General features: G+C 44.4%; 1 protein-coding gene across 1 annotated transcript; it reads left to right on the forward strand.

The window, feature by feature from the left end:
• The first annotated feature begins 389 nt into the window (after nucleotides 1-389).
• LOC146196468 (solute carrier family 13 member 2-like) lies at nucleotides 390-8,576 on the forward strand. Its single transcript, XM_084597024.1, has 4 exons — nucleotides 390-560; nucleotides 1,780-1,947; nucleotides 6,730-6,864; nucleotides 8,421-8,576. Exons 1-4 carry the CDS (start codon nucleotides 423-425, stop codon nucleotides 8,574-8,576), a joined length of 597 nt encoding a protein of 198 aa, XP_084453150.1. The 5' UTR covers nucleotides 390-422.
• Nucleotides 8,577-10,545: the final 1,969 nt, after the last annotated feature.

Raw genomic sequence — 10,545 nt, forward strand, 5'->3', positions numbered from 1 at the left:
CAATTATACCCAAAATTCGGTAATGACCGGTGGCAACTTTGCGGAATTGAGATAAAGGCGACGCCCTATAGAAATGAGGCAGTGCGACAGTTTCTACTCTGCTGTGCTTATTTCTTGAGAAGTGCGATCAGTTCGTCCGAATGCTACAGGCGGCGCGGCGGTCTTTTTTAGCCTCTGAGCTTTTTGTCTTACTGAAGCGTCATACTTTGATACATGATGACAACTTTGGCAACTTGCTGATCAAAGAACTATAAAGTCAATGAGATTAGAAGACTCCGCCTTATTTTGCAGGCTGCGTTGAAACGTTATGGAGAGCTGATTATTTAGCCGCGAAGTTGAACTGGAGAGTACAATGAATATAAAAATCGGATGGAATATGCAGTCACCTCGAGGGTCCCTTGTTTGGCCTGTCCGTGGTCGTGATGAGCGTGGTACCAGGCCTGACATGCCGTAAATGCTGGTCGCACCGCATGCTCTCCTGGGAGACCATCAGCGCCCGATTGCCCTGGAACGTCATCATTATGCTCGGCTGCGTTTTGGCCCTCACCAGAGTCGTCGAGGTAACAGGGAACTGCAGGCTAGGGCTTGCTATATGCCATAACCGGAACCTTTCGGACCCAACAATGTATCATTGTACGCGGGTTTGGCCTCTAAAAGATAAGAACAAAAAGACCAACTGAGCAGATCAGATTCAAACACCTGTTTCGAATTGCCAAACTGTATTTGCAATGAGAAATTGTGCTGGTCGGGTGTCATCATCCCAGTGAGAAAACTTTAGGGCATCTTTCTTGGCATAAATGGCAATTCGGCAATAACTATAGGGTCCAAGAAGGTGTTTCATTTGTCGATTTCATTTTTGTATCAGGTCTTGTGTAGTTTTGCGTGGTGTTTTTGTTATTGTTGATGCTTAGCTTTAATTTTGTATACTGATTGATGTCCTTTGCAACACTGTTTTGATAAGATTATTTTTCTCATGCTTCATGTTTATTATGCTTCATGCTTGATGCTATTCATGCTTCAATGCTTATCAATATGACTTTAGATTTCTTCTGTGGCCTTCTTTTTTTGGCGACGCTGTGAAATGACCAGTGTATAAGGGGGCCTGCGGCCTCGTCAAGCTTTCTTTAACAGCTTTTTCTGCAGGCCTCCTGCATCTTGTGTGTTCTACTTGATGCAAAATAAACATTATTATTATTATTATTATTATTATTATTATTATTATTATTATTATTATTATTATTATTATTATTATTATTATTATTATTATTATTATTATTATTATTATTATTATTATTATTATTATTATTATTTAAAATTATAAAGATAATTCGAATAGCATCGTTTTTACATTTGCGTTTACACCGTGTTTAGCTAGATTCCAGCCCTGGCGCTTCCGTTTCGATGGAGGCGAAACTTAAGGCGCCCATGTATTGCGTGATGTCAGCACCCATTAAAAAAGTAAAGCCCTGGTAGTCAAATCATTCGGAGACTTCTACTACGGCGCCCATTTGTCCTGAGTTTCTCTGGAGGTAATAAACTCTATAAGCCAAACTATGTTTAATTCGCTTGTTGATGCGTCAATAAATATAGTCAAAATTTGAACAGAATACGATACAGACTTATTTGTTGCAGTTGCGCTTAGTTATAAATTTAACTGACGATGTAGACGGGACTAAAGTTTCGAAGCCACCTCTTGTTTGAGCTAACAAGAATTCGCTGTAGATGTTACATGCTCATCGACTGAAGCTTGTTCACACCGACTCTTTCGCCACTGGACAGAAATACAGCCTAGTCCAGTCATTCCTGAACCAGTTGGATGACCAGTTCTGGAGGCGGCGTTCCATAAAGGCGAACCAGTTCATCCTCGTCAGCCTAGCAGCCTTGCTGTCCGAAATGGTCGTCGGCGAAACCCTGGGCGAGATCCTTGACCCCGTGGTCGTCCGTGTGGTGAGCGTCGTTAGTAATTAACGCGGAAAGGCGGTTTAGTTGCTGACTCTTCGTAGAATGAATTCCACTAAGCATGCATGAAGACAAACACGCAGTTATCGCAAGGAAGGTCAGGACCAGCAGCAAGGCAGGAAAAGGCAGGGCGGGACAGTACGGACAGCCGAGCAGAGCAAGAAGATAGAAACATCCTGTTTATTTTAGGCTGGTCACAATTGCGCTGTTTTTCAAATGTCCCTCCAAGTTCCGCCCTCTTAAGGCATATGATACTCTGAGTAGCCGGCGTGTGGTGCTTAAATCAGAACTTAACAAAGCATCGTGAAGTGGTTGAGGAGTGTGGGGGATGCTTTTAGCTTCTCATTGCAGTCGATGCCCATTAGTTCTCGTCTACCATTCACAATGAGCGCATGTCAAACAGTCTTCCTCCAAGATTTGTTGAAAAATCCTTGATGGGGTAAAGTATCAGTATGAATACGACGTTGTAGAGATGCACAGAAGAGAGACGACGAAGCAATCCCTTAGTATCTCGTCGTTATTATTGTTCTTTAGCGCCCTTTTTAGCACTTCAATCTAAAACAGTTGCAAGTCTGTCAGCTATTCGTCTCTGATGCTATTTGATAAATAATTCTAGCCTCACTTCGAAATGGTGCACAAGTCAGTATGACCGGGCAATGTGATGTGTTCGATTTGTGCATTAGGTATCGAAGGTTTGCGAATTTTTAGACCTTAAGTTATCATTAGACCGTTTGCCATGTCATTCCTTAATCCGTTTCCGTCACATATTTAACCAATTTTCCCTGCGCGTACTGTAAATACATCATGAGCGTTACCATGTTTTGTGTAATTAATCTCCGTTGGTTACATTGTGAGCACGCATTTATTTCCCCCTTGAAGTACGCCCTGAAGCAATCCACTGATTCTCATTTGCTATTAGTTAGATTAAAAGCTCGTGGTCAGCAGATCTTAACCGCGAGAGTGAACTATACTATAATGACAAGACAGAATGAAGCGCATTTGGCAGGTGTACCCATATTGTGAATGACATTTTACCAGTATCCGCCTCTGTCCCATAACACTGAACACAACACACTTTACCAGTATCGTACAAGTGAAGAAGGTGCAACGGCTGCATATGATCACCTATACTCACTTATGATGCACAAACGCAGAGGTTAACGAAAAGGGTTCAACCTAAACCTGATGACAGTGCAATGCAGCTATGGAAAAATAATGTGATCCATGTAACGTTCAGAGACAGGGGAGAGCAGAGTGGGTCAGAGAATAAACTTAATTTAGTGGCATCCTAGCCGAAATTAATAAGAAATGGGTATGGGCAGGGCACATAATTTGAAGACAAGATAACCACTGTTCGCTAAGGGCAGTTGGATTACAAGGAAAGGCAAGCGCAGCAGGGACGGCAGAGAGCTATGTTGGCGGTCGAGATGAAGTTGAAGGAAATTAGGTGAACGCAGCTGGTATAATACCAGGTTAGAGCAATCAAGGTGACGATGATGATAGAGGCTACACCTATAGGTTGAACGTTAGTGGGTACATGTATACAACCAATACACATTGCAATGGGTTGCGAAAATTTCAAGCAGGAAGTTCTTTTATCGAAATTTCTGATGTTGAACAGAGTGCTGAGCTTGTAAAGATAAGAAAAGTAACATGTTTGACGCTTATTTAAGTTTATTTGTCGGAGCAACATTCACGAAACTTCACCTTAAATATTCATTGCTTAGTAATTGTTCTGGAATTTGTCTTCAATATATACGCGAACGAAAGCTACGCTGCCTAGATAAGTTTTTCGGAATCGAACCGCAGTGTGATTTTAATTAAATATTAACCATCCTCGTACGTTGTTTAGTCAGAGTTCTTAAGGGCACATGCTTCGCTTTTCGCCCTCAATACCGTTTACATAGAGCAATTCGATTCGTACATGCACAAAATGTGGCGAGAATAAGGCCCCCGCCACTTCGGGCCTCTGAAACAGGAATCGCTGTTTCTGTTGCATGTCAGTAGTGTCTTTTGGACGTTTGCAGTAACTGCTAAAGACAACGTAACCAATGATATCGGCGTGCGTTGTGAGCTCTCGGCACGCGACGCGACGAACGCTGTCATGAATTATTATTATTTATAGCTTTGAGTAATTAACATCAATAATTAATATTATTTCATTAGCTATCATTATTGTTATTATGAATTATTACTATTATTCTTTATTTTTGTTAAACTTAATGACTAATCACTCAAGATTAATTCCAACTTCTTTATATCCTTATTCACAATTCACTTCCGAAGTGCTCACATCACCAGATGATGACGTGACGTCCGGTGACACAATTTTGCGGACACAACATAGCCTAGTACTGCTTTCGCCTTAATCTTTGGAGAAAACACTGTATATATGAAGAGCTGTATGCGCTGCTCTCAGGCCCGGGGTACATAGAGAGGCTCCTTGTCACGGTCCCATAAAATGATAAAACGTTTTGTTTTCTTCTTTTCAGTATACATAGCGTCTCACTAGAGCTTGTTTTTATTTTTCTGATTCTCTTGCCACGAAGATACACGAGGTGTTAGTTTGCCAGCCCTTTAAGCGTTCGGGCGTGCGTGGGATGAGAAGCGACAAAAGAGAAAACAGCACCCTTCCTCGGCGAGTGGAAGGGGCTTTTTTTTTTTTTTTTTTTTTTTTTTGCCATGTCGTCTTCAAAAAGTTCGTTACACCACTCTGGTAAACAAAACTGGCAAACAGCACCGTGGTGAGTATGAGAAGTTTTGAGTACATCAAGGTTCCCAAGACAGCTCCTGCGAAGCTCCATGAAACACAGCGAAGGCCTTGATCCTGACAGAGATACCGAGATGAAACGCAAACAGCTACTTGATTGTTGCTGCAGATGTAGAAGCCTTTAGGTGGATAAAGTCTACTCGTAATGGCGCCTGCGCGCGTGTTTCACTCTCCAACGACAAACCGCTAGCCTTTGTATGCATTCGCTCGTGTCTGGCTTCGAATCATTGCAATCATTTAGTCATCAATGGCAAAACAGCATGTATGCAGCATATGCGTCATCAGCAATATGAAAGCAGCTTGCGCTAAAACTCGTACCAAGAAGGGATGGTGGCTTAAATGTTAATATTTGAAATCTATCCTTAAAGCAATGGTCAATGTACAGTCGCCCCACGCTTATACACGCTTCTTGAAAACTAGCGCAAACCGACACGGACGTCATAGATGTAGACCGCACATGCGCTAACTTGCCATTTTATTTTGGAGAAAACACTGCGCTGAATATATAAAAGCCGTTGCCACTATCAGTTAGTGAGCGTGCACAAAGCAGTACGCGGTTCTGGGCACGCTCACCGACCGACAGTGGCAACAGCTCCTATATATTCGAAGTGCATGGAAAAAACAAAGTTGAAAGTTAGCATCTGTCAGGTTTACATTTGTGTCGCCCATGTCTATATTTGCGCTATGTTTTCAAGGAATTTCTGCCAGCTAGCCAAAATAAGCATCTATTACATATGCTGAAGCCCATGTCCTAGAAAAGTCTAGTTGAAATGGGACCTTTCCTTATCCCCTCCACTTGCCACCCCATACGGCTCCCCCAAAAGCGACCCAATCCGCTCCTATGGGTACGTATGGGGATTTTCGGTGCTCACTCGTTTCTCTGAAGCAGTTTTCCGTCATTTTAGGAATGCACGTGTTCCTCTCAACGCTGGTCGTTGGCAAGTTGCAATGACAAAAAAAATGGCAGAAGTACCATAAATCCTACCAACAGACTAATTTCAGCGCTGACAGGGTCTGCGAAAACGATTAAACCGCAAATATTCAGTGAAGTACTAAAATTCCCATTTTGCCGTAGCGGTGTCAAACTCTTCCAAGAAATTTTTCTGTCCCCAATCATCGGAATATCTATAAACTCAGGTTATCATTTGGAGCAGGCACGTAGTTGGTTATTTTCTTTCTTTTTTTCAGGAGCTGCGCAATGCATTTTCTTCGTTTGATGGGAAATGGCGGGCAGGTGGGGAAGGGAAGTAGTTGGCTATGCGAGCCCAACAAGAGGAGCACTGTCCACAAATTCCAGGGAAGGAAGGATCGGGCTTCCTCTTATTTCCGTGTTCTTAGATACTTGCGTGATGTGCAGAAAGCATTCTCCAGTGCGCAAGGTCCATCGACAACACACTTTGGGCGGCACAGTTCGCAAAGTAATTTAATCAATTAGAACTGTGCTTTAACAGGGTACAGTAGTGCAATTTCGTACGACAGCATTTTGTATATTTCAGCTGATTCCCAAGGGCAAGACTCGCAGGAAGTTTGTGCTTCTGTTTGCTCCAAAATGCTGACCTCTGGGCACGAAGCTATCACAGCAAATTATTAGCCTAACGCAAGCATACAGCACAACAAACGCGCAAAAACACACTCTACGCAACATGTTTGCGTCTCACGCAACTGTGTTATACACTAATAAAGCTAGAAAAGCTTCTTTCGCAGTGCCTTCCTCAGTACGCGACTGAAAAGTAGCAACGAGACTTGGAGACGACCCCAGCACATCGTCAAAGAGACTAAAAATCCTGGGGTTCTGCAGATTCTGGGTCACGAAAACCATGCAGCTAAAATCGTAGATTTCGTTGCCCCATGTTCGAAACACCGCACGCATAGGCTACGGCAACCCTGCTTCGAGACGCAAAAGCGCTATTAGCCATTAACCAAATCTAGCAACGCTTTCCACGCGGGAGAAATTGTAGCCATGAATACCGAACGTGAAGGCTACGACGCTGTGCCCGCAGGCTGTGGCGACGAATTGTTCCGCTGCGTTCTACGTGGTTCCAGTCAGCCTGGCGGCCTCCATCAACGTCATGCTTCCCGTCTCTCTGCCGCTGCTCATTATCCGCGAGTACCTGAACATCAAGTGTGTCAAGATGGTGAGAATTACTCCAGAAAACTACTCGAGTTAGGGACTGAAAGATGTAGAGGAAAATTAATATTAGTATAGTCTGGGTGCTCTCTAGCCACTTTGGCCGCCAATCTTGGCGCACACATGGAGCATGGCTGTAGACCGCACGCACGTATCAGTGTCTTATCGATCGCCACGTGCTCAGGACTGCATTACGGTAGTTGCCAGATAAACACGAACACAATACCCATAACACCAGGCGAGTACAATCCTACAGGGACAGCATGTTAGTTTGCCGGGTCGTTCTATTGCTAGCGAGAACTTGACAAAGCCAGCGCACCACAACAGCCTATGTCAGGGCTGCAGGAGCAGCCGTGAAGAGTCAACAAATGAAACAACGCGCGGGTGCAAGAGGTGAGGGGCGCCTTTGTAACTCGTAACTCGTAACTCGAGTTCCGTGCTCGCAGCTTCATTTGGTCACCCTCCGCGGCCCATCCCGCAGTATAGTGACGGATTTTTCGGTGGTAACGCTTGATCGGAGCGCCGTAAAACACCGGAGAAATAGTGCAAGCACTGTATATGCGCTTCGCTGGGCTTTTTCACACCAACTGCGTGGGCTTACAGTTGTGATCGCTCGCATGCTCTATCGTAGTCACACATAGCGTGTGAGAGCTAACTGGGCTACGTCGAGAGCACTAGGCGACTAATATTAGCAAACAAACGCTCAACTGGCGTGTTTATAGTTACCCAAGGAGCTGATAGCAGCAGTTTTAGGCTTGGAGTGGAACAATTACGGTGGCGCAACCTGGGCTGTTCAAGTTCTTTATTGCGTCGTATTTTGCGGCTGCCTTCTATAGATAAATGAGAATGAGATTTAGTTCCTCAGAAAATGAAAAGTGCAAACTATATGGTAGTGAACTACTATATCCCAGTGCTACATTTGGTGAAGATGCTGTTGGTGCCACTTTAACTGTACAGTATAATTGTACAAAAGCTTCGCATTGTACAGTAATTTGGATGCCTTACTGCCCAGTCGACATAACTACATGCGGAAACTATGGTGTGGGTCCTCTCATCTTAAGTTCTCAGCACAACATGGACACACTGGATTGGGGCAGTATGGGCTGTCAGATGGAGTAGTCCTACTCCACTCATTCCCTGTTCGTCATGTATTGAGGGAAACTCTACGAATATGCGTAATCACATGCCTAATGATGTGTTCTAAAGTCCAACCAACTCGAGAATAGCGGAAAATTCCCCTCAAATAAGACCCTCTAACCAAAGGTATCGATCGTTTGTCCTGATAGGGAGGTTAATCCCCTTGCTACTTCCAGTCACAGCAAATGCAGAGTGATTAACTGTGGAATAACCACAACGTCATGAGAATAAGTCGACGCTATTGCCTATTAGAGAGCATACGTTGAGAAGCGTTTTCCCCTTTATTCTTGAGTTTGATTCGTGTGAAGTCTAGGGTGTCTCTGATTTCAAGCTTAAGCTGGTAAGGCATACAGCAGAGACGGTTGCGGCCACTGCACATGAAGCTGTCATGGTACCCTTGGACAGAATGTACAAATCCTATTCCAGGTCGCCTATGGCGTCTTTCTCAAGTGTACGGCTGTGCTCGCCATCGTCGCATCCATGAACAGCCTGGGCACGGTGTTCTTCAGTGGCGAGCCGGTCGCCAAGGTCGGGTACACTTTCAGCAACGCTTCGCACACTCTGAGCACCCTTCCGCCGTGACTGCACCCACTCTGATCGGCGTCGCAACGTGACACTCGCCGCTAGCCTTCTTGTGTAACTTTCTCTGTGCGTGAGGCGTTGCACACGCATGTGTGACAGTTCATTGTATGTGCTATTTTGTAATGTGCGTAATATCCTTTGCATCGCATACTTGTCTGGTTAATCGAAACATGCTACTGACAGTATTCCATTCATAGAGTAGGCTAACCGTATACGAGATGGTTTATTGGCCACCTACCTTTGAAGTGCCAAAATCATTGAAAACTATTTCGCAAGAAAGTATACTAACTGTTGGCGCATTTCTTATACTATCGCGATTCTTAACCTTTTTATTATCGTTGTCCTAATGTCTGTGGCTGCCTTGTATAGTTTCTTTGTTCGTGTATCGTTCTTGATAGGTGGGCATGAATTATTTTGTCGTCTATCAAATATGAAGCCACCGAAGGCCTTTGTACATCTATGCTAGATTTGCTATATAAGCCATATAGTAACTCTAATCTATACAGTCGTGCAACGCCATCTGGGTAGCGGGAATGTCAGTAAGCCGCAACTACATTTTTTGTGGGAACAGGCGCGTTTTCTTCGGGTCATTTCCTGTATTACTGCTTCAGCCCTGAGTATCCTGCAGTGTACTGCCGGCCAAGCGGAACAGCGCTTTTTTGCGTGTACCACCTCAAGCCGCGTCGTGACGTATAGACACTGCCTGCACCCGTAGGGCCGTCTGACACTGTCGCACAAAGTGCCCGTTGTGAAGGGCGTTGTTCAGAACAGACTTGATTAGTAAATGCTGCTCTCACTGTGGTACGGTCACAATCTGTGAACTCTTGTAACACTCCGTTGTCTGTGTGATATGATGTGCACAAAGACCTCTGCTGCTTGGGTCACCACAGCGTATATGCGATATGGGGGGCAGAGAGCTATAAAGTCTTGGCACGAGCTACGCCGAACAGGAAGACCACACCGACCCCGCAAACTAACAGCTGCGCGTCGCAGGAGCATGTGAAAAAACTGTTTCGTGCCGTGACACAACGAACCTTTTAATCCATAAAATCCCCAGCATGAGCTTTCCGCATGTCTACGTCTTTTGTGACTTTGTCATTTCATCGTGTGTCTTGAACGTAGGCGAGGAGGCAGCACAGCTGTCTACAACGGGATGATTCTTTTTCCCGATCATTACTCTAACTGTGCTCATGTTTGCCAAAATGCACAGCTACAGCAAATGCTGGGAGCGCATATGTAACCGGATTCAGAAGATTAATGTGATTAAGTGACTATAATTTAACTATGAGAGAAATAGACAGTGGTTCCAGCTTGCAAAAAAAAATTTAATGGCTATTCAGCTTCGCCAATTAAACACGAATATTTTAGCTGTTTTACATTGTTTAGCTTTGCTTTGCTACGTATTGCTATGCTTAGCTAAGGGTTTAACGGCTGTTTTCGGCTTTATTATGACCGAGGGGGCCTAATTGAAGACTTTAATGAAACTTTCTGAGAGGAGAGAGGACGACGACATCCGATGCGTAGCGTGAATGACTGGCAACTAGCGCGTAAAATACCAGGCCCCCGAGATGGCTCAGCGGTCCAGCGCAGTGACCAGCGAATCTATCTTTGCGTGTCCTCGGTTTGAAACACACTGGCGGCGAGTTTTAGCACGAACTCACTACTAAATACGGTGAGACCCAATTATGAATCTTGTGTGAAGCCTCGGCTGAGCTCAGTCAAAAGACAAATCCTAGAGCATTGTGTAATCTGCACTGCAGAAATGCGAAAGCCTAAGCGTTGTTTGTGCACGCGATGCATCACGTTTGCTTTCATTATCAACTAAATGCGCCGGCATTATTATTGCTAATGTCATAATCGTCATTATCACTAACTGCAGCTTCATTGTGATCCTACTCTCATCCTCACGGTAGACAAAAATTGTGTGCGTTTCACGATGCCGGGCGTGGCGCTGTTAAAGCGCTCGGCT

The sequence above is a fragment of the Amblyomma maculatum genome, chromosome 3, assembly GCF_055883805.1.
Source record: "Amblyomma maculatum isolate TAMU_Amacu chromosome 3, ASM5588380v1, whole genome shotgun sequence".
Classification (NCBI taxonomy): domain Eukaryota; kingdom Metazoa; phylum Arthropoda; class Arachnida; order Ixodida; family Ixodidae; genus Amblyomma; species Amblyomma maculatum.

What these genes read in the sequence shown, in the direction of transcription:
- LOC146196468 (XM_084597024.1), top strand. Translation starts at nt 423, where the DNA reads ATGAGCGTGGTACCAGGCCTGACATGCCGTAAATGCTGGTCGCACCGC. An exon ending in CCCTCACCAGAGTCGTCGAG is followed by an intron (nt 561 to 1,779) that starts GTAACAGGGAAC and finishes GCCACTGGACAG; the next exon opens with AAATACAGCCTAGTCCAGTC. An exon ending in ACATCAAGTGTGTCAAGATG is followed by an intron (nt 6,865 to 8,420) that starts GTGAGAATTACT and finishes ATCCTATTCCAG; the next exon opens with GTCGCCTATGGCGTCTTTCT.